We start from the raw sequence: 22026 nt of genomic DNA on the forward strand, positions 1-22026 counted from the left end.
CCGCTACAACAAGCACTCCAAGAGTTGCCCCCCTCTGCTGGCCGTGACGTCACAAGTCCAGCTCAGAGAGCCGCTGGTGTTTGCCCATCGGCAGGGTCAAGAGCGCAAGGAAGACCGAGAAGAGAGAACCAGGGACTTTATACAACCCAGCACCCAACACTCCTACACCATCCATGTAAGCCTTCCTTCATCTGGCCTACTGAGAGCCAGTCGCCCATGGAAGTTCTCAAGGTAAGTCTACCAAGAGTCTGATGCTTTTCACATCACAACAGGTGGACCAGTGTTCTGGAAACAAACAGAGGACGTTCAAGTGTCTTTGATTCTATGTACTGGAAAGTGGAAATCTACGTAAATTATCCATTTATACCAATTTCTGTGTAACATTATGGACTTTGGCAATTGTTACAACTGTGTCAGCTCCTAAGAGAAATACACTTTTCTTAGTGTTAGTTTTCTGGGTTAAATCTACAGAGGGGATTATCTCTGGACAGAATTCCTGTTGCCAGACATTGGGCATTCAGCTCATTTAATCCTATTTGCTCCACTACACTGACACATTTTCATTCATTTGATTCGCGGTGTGACCAAATATATCTAAGGAAATGCAAAGATGAGAAATAATTTGTCACTGAGTGGATATTTGTATTGTGTCTTGAGGCTCTTTAAGAAACTGGTGTTGGGGATGAGGAATTTCAAATGGCAGTAAAAGTAAATTCCAACTCATGATATCTGCGGTGTTGATTCCCTGTCCCTATAAGACCTAAAAACTATTGAAATGTCTGCCTAGATATCACAGAAATGCATCTGATATCATTAACTCGAATACGTTCTGCAAGATGACTGTAACGTTTGATGATGCAGACAAACTTTGAAGGTCATGAATGACATCGCTTGTTGACTTGTGAGAAATAGCATTTTTGCCTTTGACGCAGCTGTGAAATTATAGCAGAGTAGCATAATCCTTTAGCACGATATGACACGACAACTGTATTCCGCTACAGGGTGGCTTGGCACGTGGCTTTCTGCTGTCTCATTTATTTTTTATTTTTTTGCAAAAACAGAACTTGTATTGTTTTGTCTTTAAACCTTAGTGTTAAAAATGCCATGAGAAAGTTACGGTGAATGTGAAAATAATGCAATTTTCTCTCTGTACGTTAAAGCACGCTTGCACTAATAATGAACCAGGGAACCTACATGGAGGAACCTATTAGAGACCACCCAGAACTGTGTATGGTTCAGATGATGTTTTCTAAAAGGAGAAGGGAACGAGTGATTAGCCAAGTAACCCTTAACCTCTGTCAGAATCACATGATCAGAGATCAAGGCAAACAAAGGCAAGGCTCATTTCATTAGCAGCTCATAATTTTAATCAAGCGTGAGCTCATTTAAGTTAAAAAACAGAATCCAAACACCGTGAGACAGTCTAAATGTTTAAGTCTGAGATTGTGAGCCCTCCCTCTCTCTTTCTGGCAGCTCTCCAAAACTTACTTGCACTGGGGGAGGGAAACTGAGAGGAAAGTAAAAATTGTCGGAGTCCGTTTGCTGTAGGTTACAACCTAAATGCCATTTTAGGCCAAATGTAAATTTGACCACGTTTGCAACAAATGCACATGCAATATGATGATCCACAATTCAATTTAACCATACATTTGAACACAATAGGGTGTCCCAAAGAAGAGAAAACATAAAAATAAACTGACTCTATCTGACAGAGGAACAGAGTCAGGACTCATCTGACATAGACAAATCCATTTCTCATTTGCTCCCCCTGTGGGGATGTTTAGTCCTGCTGATTGGAGGTCAGAACACCCTGTACTTTCCCCCCCCTTTTTTTCTATCACTGCAGACTAACTATGAATAATGTTTATATTGTGTCCAGCACTGTTTTTCCAGTTAAGTTAAGCGTTTACTACGTGTCCCGCATTTCCACTAAAAATGTGAAGGAAACTACAATCAAGATCATATGAAACATATGCCCTTAAAGAGATAGGACAGGCTTCTTTTGAAGGTTTTATGAGGTACTGAGATGTAGTCTTCTCACAGTAAACACGGCTGCCAGCAATGACACAAGATCGTACTACCCCTGCTTAAGACCAACACTGTTTGTAAACTGCTCTATCATGCATGTACCGCTCAGGCATTGTTGATTCACTTCTGCCTCAACCAGTAAGTTCAAATGTTTGAATCCTTTGCTTGGACTTACCTAAGTAACAGAAACCTACCAAATAACGGCAGAAATAGACCATCAGCTCCCATGGCCCTGTGGACAAAACAATACGTGTAAGTTTGTTTTAAAGGCAGATAAAGTAGTAAAATATAATCAGATATGCAGAGATGGAACCTCAAAATCAACATCCTCCCCATTATTATACGTATCTCAGTCTCTGCCAGTATAAATGAATAATCAATTCAGGAAATGGGATAAATGGATTTCCTGTTTCATCTGGCAGGGAAAGAAACCAACAATCTGCTTCAACATCTTACTGCAAGGAAAAGTCTTGCGTCGCCTTCTTCTGCTTAATGGGAATAACAAAAAATTATAGCTCCCTCACTGTGATTGCACGTTACCCCTCGACTACTCTTTTCATGTGTCGTTCCACGCTGGTGGAATGACCTACCAAACACAACTAGAACAGGGGCGTTCCTGTCAATCTTCAAGAAGCTCTTGAAAACCCAACTCTTCTAAAAGCATCTTCGGATCCACCTCGGCACTCTCACCCTCTATCAGTCCACTGAGTTCTTTCCAAGACTACCTCTATGTAGCGTATTCCTCTCTTGTAAGTCGCTTTGGATGAAAGCGTCTGCTAAATGCTTAAATGCAAATGTAGTTGATGCTTTAAGAATGTCCAACAGATGTGGAAGGAAACTGCATGAAAGGTGTGCTCACATGTGGGTAAAAGAGAGAGTACAGTTGTGTTTGTGTGTACATGTTTTTAGGATGATGAAGTGACCAGTAGAGTGTCCTTTACCACACAAACTGGACGCTTGTAGACACCTATTTGTCCACTCGCACGCATGAAAAAAAGGAAAAGGACTATGAAAATATCAATTCTGTATTTTGATTTTTATTTGTATGAAAATTGTAGAGTTAAGTAGGTGTAGATTTTAGTTAAGTAAGGGTAAGTAAGCCTTTTGTAAAGTGGCTGAGCTCTGTTTCTCCTTATGTGAGAGTGAGTATGAACAAGTTTTCCCAGCACAGAGCGAGCCGGGAACAACACCAACATCATACACCAATGACGCGTCAGGAAAAGAGAGATATAGAGAGATAGAGATGAAAAAACCCAACTGCAATCAAAGTGAAATATCAATGGAAATGAATAGGAAAACATGCCCATTGATTCATTCACAAAATAAGAGGTTGCGTGATCCAAGAATCTAAGAACTAGTGACGAAGTTCACAAAAGAGACGTCACAAAGAGGCACTATTATACTTAAAACAAAGTTGTTGTCTGACCCGGTGAACTGAATAGTTCAAGGGAAAAAAAATCCCCAAGCAGCGAGTATCCTGCCCCCAAACCCAAAAGTGTCAAATGACTTGTTTCTGGTGTCCCACTTACTCCTCCCGTGGAGTAGTATGAGAGCTGTTCCATTTTGTTATCACTTTAAAGCAGCCATCCTTGATGTTTTTTGTAGATACTTGTACTTGAACCGGTATTTCTGCTATTAAAACAAATGAATGGTTCATTTTGAGGTCTAATTGTAAGATATCTTTCATTTCAGGATGCTTACGGCACAGAACACGACCAGCAGATATAAATATAACCAGCAAGCTTCTCTGACTGACGGTTAAAATTCGGCTTGTTGTGTGGATGTGAAAAAAATATTTCATCCATAACTTTCTCCAGAAGTGGAAGTGATGTTGTTGTTTTACGACTGAAGTTTTCTGCACTGTGACTTGTTTGGACGTGTGTGTTTATTAGAATTTGTCGGGTTTGTTATGGAACGACGACTGTTCAGCAGCACTGGATGGGAAGAACAAAACATTAAATGTTAGGTCTGAGACAGCTCAAGGATGTGGCACAAAATGTTACCGGTGTTAACGTTACAAAGTCACTGATGAAGGTTTTTCATGGCACAAATGATTTTTAAGTGTCATTCAACAAAAATCGATTGCCCGAGTAACCGTTCGAGAATCTATCAGTTCATACAATACAAGATGATGTACACTTATAAAAAGATACGTACAGTTATGTTATTTATTATTTTATAATTATATTAATATATATTAATAATAAATATATTATTATTTTTGAATGTTAGATATTCATCTTTTGGCCAGTAGCATAGTAGTAGCATTGCTGCTACTATAATTGTTTACAGGGATCTTTTTAACAAAACTTGACGTAAAAGCTGCAAAATAATAATCCCTGTAATATTTTCATTGATGGCTATGACGGTGTTTATTTTATTCCCTTAACTCGTTTTGTTTCTGTCGTGTCCGTACATTTCTTGTTTGCGTAACACAGGTTTAATTGAACATGGGTTTAAACAATCTCGGTTATAACTGCTTTATTTTACTGCGAGAGACACTTAGAAAGACACACTGGTCCTGCACTGGTCCAGCCACCACTGTAATTCTAAAGCTTGATTTTCTAAAACCTTACATGTTACACACAGAAGTCTAGGATAAAATAAAACCACTCCATGTCAGTTTCATGACCTTTAAGGCGATCACAATGGATTTGTGACAGTAATATTTGCAGCAGGTCAATTTACAGCATTACATCCCAAAAACCCTGTGAACCAAATGACATTATTTACAGTCCTTATTGGCGAATCGTTAAAAATCAATAGAGCCTCTATTATTCAGTCTCCTCTGTGTCAGCATTAGAAAAAAATGCTTGTTGTGACAAACCATGGATAATTATCACCTTTTAAAGCCCATGACTCATTGATTTTCTCCTTCCACTTACTTGTTATATTTCCTTGTCAGACATGAACACATGTATTCATTCACGTCAGTTGATGGACACGCACTGAAAATATTGTTACTGTATTTCTACTGTACTGCATATAACATAATATCATTTTTTTTCTGTAGAGTTGATAGAAGTTTGAATAAATGGAATAAAAGTACAACAATTTAAAAAAGAAAAGGTTCATCCCATAGTTAATAATGGGATAACAGATGGGGAAATTATTCGAAGGGCCTGAAAAACTTTGACTTTTAAAAACGTCCACGTGCAGATGTTAGTGGTTTGTCTTGACCTTTTCCTCAATCTCCAGGCACATTGAGGCGAACAAAGCTAAATGTTTGTGCTCTTTCGACTTCGCAAAAAGACTCTGAGGTCTCAGACTGAGCTGAGGCTGAGCAAAGAGAGCCTTTTGTTTATAACACTCAGAATATACCTAGAGCTCTGTTCTCGTTTTTTTTGAAAAGGCATTTGATTCTTCGAGATAACATTTCAAAGTGTAGGACACGTCGGCACCATTTTCAATCTCTACAGCAAGAATTTTCCAGTACTTCCTTTTCCTATCTGTCAAATGTGTGTATTTATCTTTTCTGTGACTTTATCAGTAAAGTACTTTGTTTTTCCTTGCTGCTCATAAAGAATTTATAATAAGGCTCTGTTTATTTAGCTGCTAAATTAAGCTTTATTGTTTTTCACCGAAGCAAGTGTATCTTCCTAATTCCACACAGACTGGACAGATGTTAAGTTCTTGCTAATGTTACCCTGTAGCCACAGGGTAAAGTGCAAAGAAAACATCTCTTTGTCCTATAAAGCTCCTCCTCTTGACGCAGCGGACTGTCTCTACAGTATCCGTCATTGCTGTATTGAATTGTTACTTATGGGGCATTAGGCAAGAGAGCAAAATCTACATCCCTTAAGGCGATGGAGGAAACCAGCACATGTATAAGATACTTGTACTTGAACTGGTATTTCTCCTATAAAAAACAAATGAATGGTTCATTTTGAGGAATAATTGCAAGATATCATAAATTTCAGGATGCTTACGGCACAGAACACCTACCAGCAGATATAAATATAACCAGCAAGCTTCTCTGACTGACGGTTAAAATTCGGCTTGTTGTGTAGATGTTAAAACATGTTTCATCTAAAACTTTCTCCAGAAGTGGAAGTGATGTTGTTTTACGACTGAAGTTTTCTGCACTGTGACTTGTTTGGTCGTGTGTGATGTATTAGAATTTGTCGGGTTTATAGAACGATGACTGTCGTAAAGTGTGACCAGTGGACGAGAGCTTGGTAATGGATGGGAAGAACAAAACATTAAATGTTAGGTCTGAGACAGCTCAAGGATGTGGCACAAAATGTTACCAGTGTTAACGTTAAACGGTTTTTCATGGCACAAATTGTTTTTAAGTGTTATTCAACAAAATCGATTGCCCGAGTAACCCATGATCATACCAGAGCTTCTCAACGGGTAAATGCGGCACAGACAATAGACTTGTAGAATTCTGTGAAATTCTGTAAAAGCGATTTATTTTACATTAACAGTTAGCGTGACTTAGCAAACGTGTGACACTACAGTGTTTAAATTGTAACATTCATTGGTGAAGTTGCTTGTTGCGGCCTAACATCCACTAGCATAGTACCTGGTACCAGGTACTATTTTAATAAATTATATAAATAATAATTATAAAAATAAATATTTTAATAAAGTCATACATGTTGGGGGATTTTTGGTGAAAATAAAACAAAAGCTAACACCTACACTTTTGCTATTTCACTTTTCTGCGTCTGCTGCTTGGCAGAGAGTTTGAGACCAGCATTTACTGTTGTGACATGGCATAATTATTGTAACGTTGTCATAAAGACATCCTGGGGTGTTTCCGCTGGTTACCGCATGACGAAATTAGACTGGTAAGATTAGCCTGTTGTGTTTTCTGTTATTGTTTTTACACATGTTTCAGTTGTTTATCAAAAAATAAATCCTTTAGTTCCAGGTGAAGATTATCTACTTTTCTCTGCTGTGTATTGCATTAAAACAGTAATGTTTTTTTTGTTTTTTTTACCTTCTATCGATCATAGTTTAAACTGTTAATTTGATTTAAATAGGAGCTTTGGAGAACATCTGATAAGAACCTCATTAAGAGTGTTACTTTGATTAACCTGGACATGTCATCATCCACAAACTGTAGCCTGTATATTGAGCTGACATTTGTCTGTAGCTTTTCTTGTCACTATCAGAATAACGACAACATAAAGCAAAACGATGGACCACTAAGTTACATCGGCGTCAGTATCAACTCTTGCCTCTGCTGTCCATGCAGCTGCATACACACAAACGCTCCCTCAGTCAGCTCTGGTAGTTTTTCTTGACAAAGCCTGTTTTCAGTTACATAGTCTCTGTTTATGGAGAACAAACAGAGCCAGAATAATAACAACAAAATTCACCAAACGTCATGAACAGCTCCTCAGTGTCAGTTTGAATGCAACAGTGCAATGGTGTTAGGGTTAGTGTGGACTGTTGTATGCTGGATGCTGTTCGGCCACTCCCTGTTTTATTTTTATTCTCATCTCACTCCGCCCCTCATCTGTCCTCCCATCCTCTTGATGAATGGATCAGTTTCTTTTCTGGGGTCAAGGAGCATTGACTGTCTCTTGAAATGTTATTGGTCCTCGGGGCAGAAGTTTAAAACATGCACCCATGTGCTCCCCTTGAGAGGGTCATAAATGTGTCTCACAAAGAGGCCATGAATAAAGTGAGAACTCAGCTTACTGTGGAGATAAATGAAACACACCCCTTGTTTAGTTCCTCCTCAACCCAAAGGTTTGGCTGAAGGACAAGGCCACACTGATGAGAGGAGACAAAGACAACACTCTAGTATGAGTTTGCAGAGAATGCTGTCTCTGTTTTGTCATATAATGTTCTTTCAAGCCAAAGGCACTTCCCTTCTGTTTGTACTCACCTCTCCGGTCTTTTCCCCCCCCAATGAAGCCAGCTAAAGGCGTGATACTCCAAGTCCTGGCAGCGTTACACGAGATGCGACGACAAGCTTGCATTAATTAGCTGCACAAATGATGCACTTCATCGCACATGAGCAGCCCTGATATGCGCAGTCATTTCTTGGATAAATGTTCAATTCTGGGAATGGCTCACTCTTCAAAACAATCAGTTAAGGCACATGAAATCAGCCTTCAGTGCAGTGCATCAGCTCCTGTGTTCTCCGCCGAGGAAAGCCGCACGGACAGCGACAAAAGTTGCAACACCATGAATAACTGATGCTTCACTTTCATAAGAGCGGGACATTCTTTGCACGGTCAGTTGAGTGCATCCATATTTGGCAGCACTGTGGCAAATGACATTTTTTAAATGAAATATTCTTGTGCACTACTATGGATTAAAGAGAAGAAGAAGAAGAAGACATGCCAACTCAATGCTGATGTCTGGTTTCCCCTTTTGTCTTCACGTGCTGTTTACAGACGTCATATATTAGTGCGGGATATAAGGAAGGACGGATTTCAGATGATACTATTGATACAAACATGTCCATGCTAAGGTATTACACTTATGGTAGCCTATGCCAAGCTATAACAACATTACTAATAATAATATTATTATCTCCTTGTTCCGACATTATTAGCATCATTATTATCAAGCTGGGAATTCCTGTAGTAATAAGATGGTTACTGTAAAGTAAAATCCTTTTAACTTAGAAAAACAGATTTATAATTTCTTATTTAAGAGAAAACTATAATTTGGCAAACAAATCATTTGCAAAATACTGTAACATTATAGACAGTGTTGTCTGGGAAAAATACAATTAAAGGACTGTGGTTTGGGGAAATACAGTTTTCAAATAATGTTTTTATTTTGCATTCTAAATTGATGTTTTGGTAAATCACTTTGGTAAAGACAAAACTGGTTCAGTTATTTGATTTATTCATTTGTTTTGTTTTCTTTGTATGGTTTCATCCCTAAGATTTCTCAACTCACTTTAATTAGGCTACATTTCTATCCAACTTTCTTTTGCCTCTTCACATTTATCTTTAAGGCTGCTTGAAGTGCAGTGTTTGTATGTTACTTAACTGACTGATAAAAATGAAGCCCGTGAAAGGCTTTGGTTCATATCTGTTGGTCTATTTTTATCAGGATTGATATCCATTTCTTTTTAGTACACAGGGAACTGACGTGGGTTGAACAGAACCATTTCTAAACTGTCTAATTTGATAAGGGTTTTTTTGAGCCTTTATGACAATGCTCTTAGCCAAAGCCACTCACCTTATTTGCCTCACAAATGTGACTGCATAACAATTGACAGTTAAATGTAATTTACCTTTCGATCTTCCCAAAGAAATGGCTGGGCTTGTTAAGACACCATACATTTGGCTTTTAATATGGTGAGCTGTTTGCACAACTGTGGATTCACTTGTGTACATGGCACTCAGAACAAATGATGTTTTATACTAGATGAGCAGAACTAAAGATTAAACGTTAGTTGGCCTCAAGCAAGCTTCAATTCGTGGACTAATGGTGGACCAGTAGAAAGAGTCCTTTGTGGAGTGGAGGCAGTGACGTCAAATGGACACTATAAAGACATAAATTCATACTTTAGCTGGAACAACACAACAGTGGGAGGATGAGTCGTTGTGTCTTCCTTCATTTCTTAACTTGCATATCTAATGAGCCTTAAGCCACGGATAAATTACGCAGGACTAGAGACTGCTCTCGGAGTTGCACAAACTAGTTTGCCATTTGTACTGTAAGCTGACAAGATAAAAGGGATTATACACTGGAGTTAATTTTGTTTTTTTTTATCAATTACGACTCAAATAACATGATGGAGATGCTTGAATACAGCCACTACCAGGTGAGATGGGTTGAATTTTTTTTTCCTTCCATTTACCATTTTGCACATTTCCTTTCCATCTAGTGTTCAGAATGTCATGTATCTACACTTTATACTGTGTCAGTATAAAGTGTAGATGCCAGACCCTAATTTACAATCACTGAGCAGAGTTGACTGTCCGCGCTGCATGAGAAGCTTACAGATACTTTAGATCATGTGACACGACTGAGATACTCTTCAGTGTGGAGCATTTCCGTCTCGTCACAGTGTCTTTTGGGAGGTTTTGGGGCGCCAGTAAATGAATAAAATTGGCCATTATCAGGAGAGACGACGCTAACATGTACATTGAACAATCCTTTACGTCCCTCTGTGTTTTGAATTGCTTGAACACACACACTACAAACAAGGAACTGTTCAGATGCTTTTCCACGACTTAGCACAGTAATGCACATCAAGTCTGCAGCGGAATTTGACCTATTTGCTTGTTTTGTGAGAAAGTTGAGTTTGAATTTGACAAACATTTTAAACATTTGAGCATCTTTACACAGACATTTGTTTTTACCAATTGATTCTACTGGTGTGACATATTCAAGGCTGTATGTTTAATTAACTTTTACATTGTGTGTCAATTATTAATATGTATCATTAGATTTTTTTTAACTTTTAAGCTTCTAGAAGAAAAATATACAAAAAGTATTCAGTATTGTATCATGGTCTAGAGTAGACAGAGGACTAGTTTGAAATTCTTACACTGTATTCAGTTGTTTAGGTCTTCCTTACATAGGTGCCGTCTCACCTGGATAATCCCTCCAAGTACCACATCCAGCAGCCTCAGAGGCAGCAGGTGAGGCAGTTTCTGTCCTCTACCCTGGGTGGTAAAGCTGGCAGTCAGTGTCCTAGTCAGCCTCCCGAGTACGGCATGCCGCCTGGAGCCAGGAGCAGCGCCCCTAACAGTCCCATGGCTCTGCTCACACTCAGCTCCAACTGTGAAAAAGAAGTACACATACTTTTAACTTTTCGCTCCATAAGTCTCCGTTAAACCAGAAATATGTGGTTTATTAAATGTGATTTCCTTTCACAGATGGATGATGTCATTGATGATATCATTAGCTTAGAGTCCAGTTATAATGAAGATGTGCTTGGACTGATGGACCCAGGACTTCAAATTAACAACCCGGTAATCTCTCAAGCATACTTTTCTCTTTTAAAGGAGACACACTGTAAACAATTACAATCTGAAGTAAGACACATACATTCATTTAAATTATTTTGTTTGTTTCTCTGTAGCTCCCCGTATCTGGAAACCTTGATGTGTACGGCAATCAAGGACTTCCACTCCTGGGCCTGGCCATCAGCAACTCCTGTCCACCAAACATTAAAAGGGAATACACAGGTAAACCACTGAGAAAACATTTTCACACTACACTGGGGTCGTCAATAATTTCTCTCATTCTCTATAGGTTCTTGTTAATGGACTGTTAATGCTAACGCACTGAATAACTGCCTCCTGTTCCTAAGCCCTGCTTTGTCTAGGAGTCAGCTCAAAGTTGACTTTATAAAAGGCCTGTTAATTCATTATTTAATTTATACTGTCAGTTATTGTGTTGTATTATAATTAATTAAATAGAAAAACAAGTGAATTCACACTTTAGGCCAATGTCAATATTGTGTGCAGTTTGGAAATGCACAAGATACGATCAAGTCAATTATTTGCCAAATAATTACTCCAGCTCCTGGCATGAAGCAAGTACTGGACAAGTCTGGATCCTGTGGTCACTATGAAAACTATCAAAGGCCAGAGGGTTTTCCAGTAGGTAAGCAAAGCAAAATGAACAGAGCAAAAAAAAGAAAAAGATGGTGTTGTGTATAAAAGCTGTTTTCAATCCATTCTGCAGAAACTGTATGCAAAGTATTTTTGTATGACTAAATTGCACACAATAAGAAAAAGCTAATTGACACTTTTCTTTTGCCACTGTAATCCTTAGTCCATAATGATTTCTTGTTTGTCACTATGTGGCATAAAGAACACATTTTAAGTGTTCGAAAGTACAGAATTACAGGAAGCAATACCATTTGTCTTTGCTTCACAGAGGCTGAAGTTCGCGCTCTTGCTAAAGAGAGACAAAAGAAGGACAACCACAATTTAAGTAAGTTCACAAAATCCTTGCTCTGTCTCTCACTCATTAACAAGCACTGTATGTATAGCAAAGGGGGAGATGGCTTAAGTATAAAACATCAAAACATTTCACCAGAAAGACATTTTTTGTGGAGTTATTTGTTGCTTATCTCAGTTTGATTGGATTTTCATTTTGCAATATGAAATTTAAAACAAGTTCTATATGGCAAATATTGATTTATTCCCATTTATTGTGACCTCATTAAGCCCACATCATTTCTGTTTCACTGATGCTATGCATTTCACTTGACCGACTGTAGTTGAACGAAGAAGGAGGTTCAACATCAACGACCGCATCAAAGAACTGGGAACTTTGATCCCTAAGTCAAATGACCCGTAAGCATTTTTTGCTTCCATAAGTCCGTCTATTCACTGTGTGTGTGGGTTTTTAAACATGCTCATCTTAATGGCTTGTTTGCTCAGAGGAACTGTAAAGAATCCTGTGCTGTTCTGGTCATCTGGTCAGCTGGTCAGCTGACTCTGACTGTAGATCTTTTGTCTTCTGCATACCCCAGAGACATGCGCTGGAATAAGGGCACCATTCTCAAAGCCTCAGTGGACTATATAAGGAGGCTGCAGCGAGAGCAGCAGCGAGCGAAGGAGCTTGAGTGCAGGCAAAGGAAGCTGGAGCACGCAAACCGCCATCTGATGCTTCGTATACAGGTGTGTCATCCTAAGATAGCGAGAGACCAGTATCCCACAGGAAGATTCAAGCAATGTCCATCAATTCATCCAACTTCTATTGCTTTGTCCTCCATATGAGAGTCACGGGGGGAAAATTGTGCCAATCCTAACTGACATATGGACAGGTCACCAGGCCGTCACAGGGCCACATAGAGACAAACAACCATCCACTCTCACACCTATGGTCAATTTAGAGTGTCCAATTGAACTAATCCCAAAATCTGCATGTTTTTGGACTGTGGGAGGAAACCAGAGAACCCGGAGAAAACCAACACTCACACGGACAGAACATTCAAACTTGACTTGACAATATCAAATGGCTGGCTAATGTGACACCCGGCCAAACACATTTAGTTTTGAAGGGGTCATTCATGTCAATTAAAGCCATTTTCATTCACTTTCTTTTTGTGACAATGTCAGCATAACAGGACAAAATGTGAACAAAAAAAGTTTGTTTTTTTGCGGACTCACATACAGTCCCTACAATTTCAGGATAGATGCGTGTCCAAACTTCTAACGTCAAAACTAGAATTAGACAGACAAACCAGGGCAAATCCCCCAAGCAAAAGTAGGGTCCAGAAGTCCCAGGGTCCACCATGTCTGAACCCAAATTTGCCTCCTGGAGCCTAGTCCCACCAAACACCCAAGAGCCCAAGCCCCCCCTCTTGGGTGTGTTGTGTTGTTTGAACTAAAGGCAGGGCAATTCTAATGTACAATGAAATCTTGGCCCAGATATCCACTTCAAGAAAACAAATAAGCGTAGATCCGAAACATTAAACTGTTTTAGTCCTGATCAAGTATTTACAAATGATCCAGCATTTGGTGCAATTTTAATTATTTATTATTCCAGGAATTGGAAATCCAAGCCCGGGCCCATGGTCTCACAGTGGTGTCATCCCCATCTATCTGCACATCAGAGTTATTGGCACGAGCCATTAAACAGGAGCCCACCCTGGATGACTGCCCATCAGAGCTCTACACTAACAGTTCATCCTCTGACATGTCCCCTCCGACCACACTAGACCTCAACAACGGCACAATCACCTTCGACCAGATTCCTGCAGACGCAGTGGACCCCGGGCCCTATGGGAACTCCAGGAACTGTAAAATAAAGGAGTTGGTAAGGGACAACACCTTGTCCTCCATGTCCCCAGACAGTTCCAACAACATCAGCAGCCGTCACAGTTCCAGCTCCAGTATGGAGGAGAAGGAGCACAGCTGTTAGCATTTTCCCAGTGCTGTGAAACACACTGACTCTCACCCAGTCTGTAGCATCCCATTAATGAGGCTCTGGAATTAAATTATCCACATGACTAAGTGGATTGAGGAACCTGAAGCTAATTTAATTTTGACTCTATATTATATATACACTTTCTTAAAGTGCGTGAAAAGCAATAAAAATGATCTTCTTATGAACGACACTGATAAATATGATCAGTGTGCTTACAGTGTTTGTACAGAATATTAAATAAATAGAAAATAAACACTACGGTCAAACCACTACTTTAACAAAAATGAAGAGAAGCAACATTTTTAACATTTTGGTCGTAGTTTAACAACATACGGTACACAAAACACAGAATTGGTTTAGCTAGATCTTGACCTCTTCCTCTTTTGGTGCTAGCATTACTCGGCTCGGCTCTTTTTTTTGTTCTGTTTTTTTCATCAGGGATAATACTTGTTACTTTTTTTAGTACCTGGCGAGCTGAGCTGATGTAAAATGTGAAGTAGGCAGACTGTCGGCCACTGATTGGTCAGAGAGTTTTGTCACTAGAAGAGCCATTAGCACGACGTCTGATACAGGAATCAAACCGAACAACGCCGAAATGTAGATCAGTTATAAATCCTGCTAGGACATTTCTAAAATCTCAATATTTAACAGAGGCGTCTGGTGTATTTAGCAACAGCACTGCGATCGTGAGCCGAATCCCAACCCGTAATTTTGCCGTATTTTAGCTCAGTGACTGTGTCAGACGGAGTCTGTGCTGCGGTCATGCAGGAAGTACTGAACTAATCTTTTTAATTCTAATGATGCAGTACACCGACAATAACTGCTTTGCTTGTCTCTAGTTTGTGTTGCATATTATAGTGTTACAGCAATTTTGTGTACTATAGTCATGAAAAACAACATGCCTGGTACTGAACCGAGTAGAGCCGTGCTAAGTAGTGCTAGAACTGTACCATTTCTCTACCAGTGATATCTAACTCTGGCAAACCAAAGGCAGGACAGTCTATGCAGTTGAGTGCAATTGCTTCATTTGCTTTACATGCACTTTAATATTTACTTTTCATTCATGTTGGTTTCTCAAATGTACACTGGATTTATGCAGTCATATTATAATCTTGATTTTTTATTATCAATCACTTGACAAACAGGTTGGCGGTCTTCTATTAGAGATCAATCAACCTGATGATCTTACACTTTTAAATGTATTCAGTCTTTTTTGTTTAAACTTTTGATATTTGTCAGGTATAGTGTACATAGCGCTCAATGGCATTTGAGAAAACATGCATTGCTGTAAAAAATACTGCTGTAAAGTGCAGGAAAAAAATCCATGCTGTCTTCAAATGTGCCAAAAGGTTCACTTTTTGTAAAAAAAAAATGTTTTGATGTCTGATGATTCAATTGTTAAAAATACATGTAATTAAATATGAGATGATAATGTAGTAGTGATTAATAGTTGTTTCTATACATATTTAAATGTATATCATTTTGTTACATGTACCCTGTGTATACTGCAGAAGCAACAAATCAAGCATTGGTCCAATGAAAAAGTAGCATTGCTGTTACAATTTTTTAATAATTGTTTACATTTACAGTATTTATTTTTGGTTTTTTTTCATTTAGAAAAGTTCACAAATATGCCAAACATTTCTTATCCCTAACATAACAACTTTTTTGGTAAATTAAACTTCTATTGATAATGTGTGAGAGTATTCTTCAACTGGAAAGAAAGAAAGAAAGAACCTGTTTTATCATATAATTAAAATAAAAGATGTAAAGAACTGCTGACATTATACTTTGTTTATGGTTAAGGTAAAAACAAAATAAACTAAATTATACAGTTCATATGCTAGTAAGGGCTCACGGCAGCCTTTCCCCAAGCCGTCACCTGATTTGTATATGGTTGTAGGATTATCTTGTAAAACACAGTTCCACTAAATTTGATGTTTAGATTGTGAAATAAAGCAGAATTATATGACAGTGTCAAGGACCACCTGTCTGTTCAGGCAAAAAAAGGGATAACAATTGCATAAAATAAAGAAATAAAAGATACACAGGGAAAGTAAACAAAACACCAAGTCAAAAAGTCAAAAAATGGGGGGAACTTGAAAAAAGGAAGTTGGAAAAATGGCAGGAAACAGAAACATAATCTGGCAAAAAAGTGCTATGAAAAGCACATGTTGGGCTGAAAAATAATAAAGGGGCAGCTGTAAGTAATAAAACACAGATGATGTTACAGACCAATGAAAAAAAAATCAGGAATTACATCTGACTGAAAGAAGAGAAATGCAGGGATAAAAAGGAAAAGACAAACACAAAAACTCTAGGTTTATATCAATAGCTTGTTTCCATTAAAATCTATTTCAAATTTGAACGGAATTGTATTTTATACTTCACTCAACACTTAATGAGTTGTACATTTGTAATGTTTGTGGTAGCTGGTGTATGTTTGCATCCAGGAACACATTTTCAGGACAAAGACATCTCAGATCACTAGCAAACCAAAGGCAGTTGTGTATGAGGAGAAAGGAGTAAAAACGTAAACCACCAGTTCTGCTTTTTATGGCTCGTGCACATCATGAAAGCAAATATTTTAGACTCAAAATGGAAGAAATATGAGCATAAAACCCACCCATATGCAACAGCTGCAAAGGTCTATTAAAAAAAAAAAGAAACCCAAAGAAACAAAACTAGTTATCTAACAAAGTTAGATTTTACATTGAATAGATGTTACATATAAAAAATACATGTTAACTGACATGTGGCTGAACATCTTATTTTAGTGTTCGCTATTCTACAAAGACAATTGTTTCAAAGACTTACATAAAGTATACTGTCTACAATGTGATGTAGCAAAATTATTAAGTTTAAGTGATTCCAACAATGTCACTGGTGACAATGTATTTTCAGTATTGGTTCTAAAGTTACAAAAAAGATGAAATTGTTGATTAAAAATTGTAATTTTTAATGATGATACAATTGTTTCATAAAGCATACTGACATATCTCACTGTCATAACAAGAGAGCACTTACCAATCTGCAGCTTTTGTTATACATACAGCAAATGATAATCAAACTTAGTTAGAAAATCACTTCTAACTAGCTTTATTTCCCAAATGAAGGAAGTGATGCCGCGTTGGGTGGTGTGGGCAGATCAGTCTTCACACTTGAGCTCAGCTCATAGTGCCATTTTTCATAAGCTCTGCGCAGGATCTCATAAGGTGTGTTATTAAAAATCTCTGCAATAAGAAGAAAAAAAAAACATATCAAACTTCAAAATAAAGTACATACTGTATATTATCTGACATGAAAATGAAGAAACCTTGTTCACATAAAGAATCAAAGAATATCACCGGGGGCTGGCCAGGAAAGATGACCTCTGTTCAGACCAGGTTACATTGACACTAATGTGTTTTTGATTTGGTCTTGGAATGGCATCGACACGAAAGCTACGACTACATTAAATTATTTAACAATTATTAATACAAGATTTGTTTTTGTAGACTTATATCATCTTACAGCACTGTTAGATGGATGTTACTGCCAGGTGTGAATGGATCAAGGTAATGGTACAATGTGTACTGATGAAAATGTAAAATCCGATACGATCCAAAAATCCTATATATCGCATGCTTCACTATGCACGGACTGTAAAAATGTAAAAAAAAAAATCTGCAAAAGTATTTTCAGCTCAGTCATGTTTGGGCTGTTTATAGAACAATATTTGTTATACAGTTGGAGAATTACAGCCTTTGAAATGACTTCATAGCTTCATAGTTAATAAATGCTCTAAAATGGCTTTATTGGACTAAAATTGGTATCGGTAGATACTCTTGTTTGTGATACTGGTATTGTATCAGACAAAAAAGGTTGTCCCATCCCTAATAATAATACTCAGCTGTACCTCCCTCACACCAGATCCTGGACAGTTAGGGGGTGGGGATTAGGTCTGGGATTATAAGAGGCTGGCTGGATCTCATTACTTCCTGCAAGGTACAGTTTCAGGCTTTCTGAGGACAGCAACAATGATACTGTATTGTTTTTGTTTGTTTCTTTGTTCAGGAAAGGTTTTCTCCTGTCATTCTTACCTGCTTGCCCAAGACCAACAGGTAGTGGCATTCTGATCAGACCGCCAGAGTGTTTCACTCTGTCTTGCAAAGACTTCTCTATCAGCTCCATGGTACACGATTCATGCCACACAGGGAGTTCCAGACCCAGCATGCAGCTGATGATCCTTTGTTTCTCCTCTTCTGTCAACAGGCCACTCTCTTGAGACACGTAAACCATGTAAGACATATCAATGTTCACCGCCTCACCATGCAGCAGAGATGGCAGAACTGTCTGTGAGGAAGAGAAAAAGTGTGACAATGTTAGGGGATTAGGGATGGGCAGATAAAAAAAGCTGTATCTGTATCTCCAATACTTGTCAAAATGACAAGATCAGATATTGGAAAAAGGGTATCTACTGTATATCCAAAAATGACCAGTGACCAGTATATGAGTGAGTGTGCTGCAGTTGATAATAAAGGTTGTTCAGTATCAGTTACAAGTTTTTATTGCTCATGAGGATGCAGAGATTTGTCGTTACTGTCACAAAAGTTTTATCAGATGTACAGTATGTCTGTCTAATGGATCACTTACCATCTCTAACGCCGGACTGACAAGGTGGCCGAAGTCGACAAGTCGATTTAGATCATCCTCCCAAAGGTTTGGGGCGAGCTCCTCGAGCATTGTCACGATGGCTACATGAGTTGCGGGCGATGTAGCCGTGACACAGCTGGAGTTATCAGCCTGCAATTTAGTGTCCAACAGCATAGGACCGTGTTTCTCCAGAACCTCAAAGAGGCATTTGTGCTTCATCAAAGCCATCTGCAAAAAGAGAAAAATGAAAAAGAAAATGGGTAAGAAATGTTGTGTCACTTGTGTGATCTGAGTGATAATGTCACAACTAAAATCTAAAGTTTTAAGATCATGGTTATTGTACATTCACAGATGTGAAAATGCATGTTTATTATTTATTACCTTTATCTTAACGGTCTTTGCTGCTGTTTACACTGTAAATGTGCCCATTGTGGGATTAATAAAGGAAGAAGGTCACACTAAATATGTGACGCTTTAAACTGTGGAAGCTGGGGTTTTTTTTTCTGGAAAAACGATAAAATGATCGTGTTAGTAGTGGAATCACCAGCATAGACCAACCTTTAACATTTCTGCCAGCCCGTTGGAGATGTGTCGCCGAGGAATGGTTCGTATGAAGGACAGGTCGAGGAAGGCAGCAGCAGGTGGAATGTAGGCGCCCAGCTTGTTCTTGCAGTTTGCAAAGTTAACCCCCGTTTTTGCTCCCACGCTGACATCAATGTAAGAGAGCAGAGTGGTTGGGACCCTGATGTAAGGAGTACGTCTCCTGTAGAGTGACGCAGCCAGGCCCACGATGTCCAGGCACACGCCTCCACCCATGGCAATGATGGGCTCTCTGCGCCGGTCAAGGGAGAAGTTATTGACCTCTTCAACGATCTTCAAGGCCATTTCAATGGATTTGTTCTCCTCAGTGGTGGGTAGAGCCAGAATCTTGTATATGACATTGTTGGCCTCTAAGTACGCAATCAGCTTAGAACCGTAGATTTTGTAGACTTCCTGGTCAACGACTATAAAGCGTTTGAGTGGCTTGCTCAACTCTCTAATGTCCTCCACCTGCTGCTGGTCAGTCATGTGACCCAGCAGGAGTGTGTCATTGCGTGCATCCAGCAAGTTGTGAGTCTCTATGATCTTGTAAGTGAAGACAATGGGACTGACCACTGTCCAAGTGGTGCCCTTCTCTGTGGTGCTCTCATAGCTGCAATACAAAACAAATTGACACATCAGTGAAAGGTATTTTCATATACGTCCTGGATATTATAATTGCACTGCGACAGTAAGACGGTGAAGCACTCCAAGTGTCTGTTATGAAGACATCCTGGTGTGCAGTAATGCTAATAGCTGAGCTGTCAAACAAGAACTTGTATTCACGCCTCACATTTGATGTTAAAGTAAAGGTAAGTGCAAACCTACAATGACTGTAGCAGTCAGAACACATTTACTCTCAAAGCAAACCTGCACTATTAACTATTAAAATGCATTATTAAATATTAAATTCAAAGTGTAATATAGAAGCTTTGTGTTCACTTGTAATTGCCCATTGTGGCAGAATCATTTTTAAATGTATTATTATTATTTTTAATTCATTTTATGTGGACAAAACAAGACATTTGAGAACATCATCATTTCCAGGTTTGACGACCACCAATCAACATTTTTTCAGGTTTTCTGATATTTTATAGAAAATATATATTTTCAAACGATTAATCGATTATTAACATAATCGTTAGTTGCAGCTCTAGTTCCATGAAAATCATGATCAGTTTGGAATGAAGAGTGAAGAAAACATACAAACAATATATTTATCAAACTATTGAAAATATAATACAATATGAACTGACAATTACCTGTCCACATAGCTTCTCTATTAAGCCTTGTCTTAAAGGTTTATGTCTATCCATGACGAGAGATTATATATAATCAGTGCTTGTAGAACACTTTGTTTTGGCTAAGAGCTCGTTTTCATATGAGAACACAAGGGCAAAACCTCTCAACTAGTCTTGCTTATGAAAGATCTATAACTGACGACAGTTGTAAGTGCAAAGTGTATTGGGGTCAAGGTAAATTCCACAGCATGAGACATAAAATGGAGGCAGCAACTCCCTAGACTCAGCCTTACTGCTATTTTACCATTTAAAATATCACCAAGGAACATCAAATAGTGAAAGAAAACATGCTTGGAATAATAAACTTAAATACGCAACTTTAAAACCAAACAGAAGAGATTGTAAAAAAGTAACATAGTTTGCATAACTTAAACTTGATAATGATGCTACATCACAAACGTTGTATCCAGGAAATAATTGTCTATGCAAAATAGCCAAGATATAAATCAGCCACATTTTGTGGACATTGGACTCTATCATGCATATGTTAGTAAAATATATATGGAAAGTTTATAAGAGACAGCAGAAAGTAACATTGGTTATATTATATAATATCATACATTTCTTCTTCCTCTTGTATGTATCATCCATTCCTGACAGAAATGAGTGTGAATAATAAAAAAAAGATGTTGAACTCACAGTTTTGCATCAGAGACACTGTCGACTGTGTCTGTATTGTCCTGCTTCCCCAGTCTGCGATGCCAGGTGTTTTTGACCCGCACTAAGCTGAACTCGGTTTTCTTTTCTTTGGGATTGCTTTTCTCCAGAGGCACTTTTCCCATTCTTGCTGTGATGACTGCAGGTTACAGACGTGAACAGAGCTGGCCACGGTGAGGTTTAAGGTCAAATAGAGGATATATAAGAGGATGCCCCTGAGTTAAGGGAGGGGCTCTCGACTTAAGTAAGAGTTAAGTAAGAGTTCCAGTGACGTGCCTTCAGGGGAGGCAGAGCCTCACCTCTCAATCTTGAAAAGCACAAGAGAAGTTGATTATAAAACATAATGCATTTTCATTTTTGTCACGTGGTATGTATTACAAATCCCTTTTCCATACGAATCCAGTAATAAAACATATTTGCAATTATGAATGAATCAACATCTCTGCATGTCCCGTTCAAACACAGAGGAGGAGACGCGTCGTGAGGCAGCACCTTGCTGTGCCGCTCGGTGTATAGTGTCATCCTATGGTAACACCTCACAAACAAATAATGTGTCGCTGTCCCTCTGTATATAAATCACCATGACGATGTGGTCGGACTTTCCAAAATCTGGATTATGTATGCGATAGAATTCTCGAACGTGTTCAGACTCGCAGATAGTTATAAAACAGCAGTTAAAAAGTCACTCGGCAAACAGTACGCCTGACACAAGGCAGAGGGCGCTCTTAAAAGATTCGCAAATCTGGATTTTCAATCAAAGCTAGAGGTAATAACCAAAGGAAGCTGAAAGGTTTGCTTGAGGTCCATTGCTGCCTCTCTTTACATAGCCAATGTACACGTACGACACATGCTGACGGCCCACAGTCTGTCTAATATGTTAATGCGCAGTGAAACTGCACAGGGTGAGGCAGAATATACCGTACCGCATATATAGCCCCAAAGCATGGACGTTATAAGAACTGGATAGAGCGCCACCCCTCCGGCACCGTTCATTCCATATGCGCCACAT

General features: G+C 38.7%; 2 protein-coding genes across 4 annotated transcripts; one reads left to right on the forward strand and one right to left on the reverse strand.

Annotated features, from left to right (window-relative positions):
• mitfa (melanocyte inducing transcription factor a) lies at positions 1 to 14300 on the forward strand. Of its 3 annotated transcripts, none has more exons than XM_044025124.1 (9): positions 1 to 231; positions 10539 to 10751; positions 10836 to 10931; positions 11042 to 11147; positions 11485 to 11568; positions 11845 to 11901; positions 12191 to 12266; positions 12446 to 12593; positions 13465 to 14300. In XM_044025124.1, exons 1-9 carry the CDS (start codon positions 217 to 219, stop codon positions 13837 to 13839), a joined length of 1170 nt encoding a protein of 389 aa, XP_043881059.1. In that variant the 5' UTR covers positions 1 to 216; the 3' UTR covers positions 13840 to 14300. The 3 variants fall into 3 exon arrangements, with proteins under 3 accessions (XP_043881059.1, XP_043881058.1, XP_043881060.1); XM_044025123.1 differs by lacking the exon at positions 1 to 231 and adding an exon at positions 9553 to 9775; XM_044025125.1 differs by lacking the exon at positions 1 to 231 and adding an exon at positions 9731 to 9775 and having other exon boundaries at positions 10524 to 10751.
• Positions 14301 to 15442: 1142 nt separating this feature from the next.
• On the reverse strand, positions 15443 to 21796 carry eevs (2-epi-5-epi-valiolone synthase). Its single transcript, XM_044025126.1, has 5 exons — positions 21000 to 21796; positions 19039 to 19672; positions 18481 to 18708; positions 17928 to 18180; positions 15443 to 17078 (listed from the first exon to the last, which is right to left on the reverse strand). The coding sequence occupies exons 1-5, from the start codon at positions 21140 to 21142 to the stop codon at positions 16945 to 16947; spliced, it is 1392 nt and encodes a 463-aa protein (XP_043881061.1). The 5' UTR covers positions 21143 to 21796; the 3' UTR covers positions 15443 to 16944.
• Between the last annotated feature and the right edge of the window lie 230 nt (positions 21797 to 22026).

The sequence above is a fragment of the Solea senegalensis genome, linkage group LG4, assembly GCF_019176455.1.
Source record: "Solea senegalensis isolate Sse05_10M linkage group LG4, IFAPA_SoseM_1, whole genome shotgun sequence".
In the NCBI taxonomy this organism is placed as follows: domain Eukaryota; kingdom Metazoa; phylum Chordata; class Actinopteri; order Pleuronectiformes; family Soleidae; genus Solea; species Solea senegalensis.

Excerpts from the sequence above, each read along its gene's own strand:
- eevs (XM_044025126.1), bottom strand. The coding sequence starts at position 21,142 with ATGGGAAAAGTGCCTCTGGAGAAAAGCAATCCCAAAGAAAAGAAAACC. Across the intron at positions 18,181-18,480 it reads TCAGTCCGGCGTTAGAGATG|ACAGTTCTGCCATCTCTGCT; the intron begins GTAAGTGATCCA and ends TCTTCCTCACAG. Across the intron at positions 17,079-17,927 it reads TGTTGGTCTTGGGCAAGCAG|AGATTTTTAATAACACACCT; the intron begins GTAAGAATGACA and ends TTCTTATTGCAG.
- mitfa (XM_044025123.1), top strand. The coding sequence starts at position 9,743 with ATGATGGAGATGCTTGAATACAGCCACTACCAG. Across the intron at positions 10,752-10,835 it reads GCTCCAACTGTGAAAAAGAA|ATGGATGATGTCATTGATGA; the intron begins GTACACATACTT and ends TTCCTTTCACAG. Across the intron at positions 10,932-11,041 it reads GACTTCAAATTAACAACCCG|CTCCCCGTATCTGGAAACCT; the intron begins GTAATCTCTCAA and ends GTTTCTCTGTAG.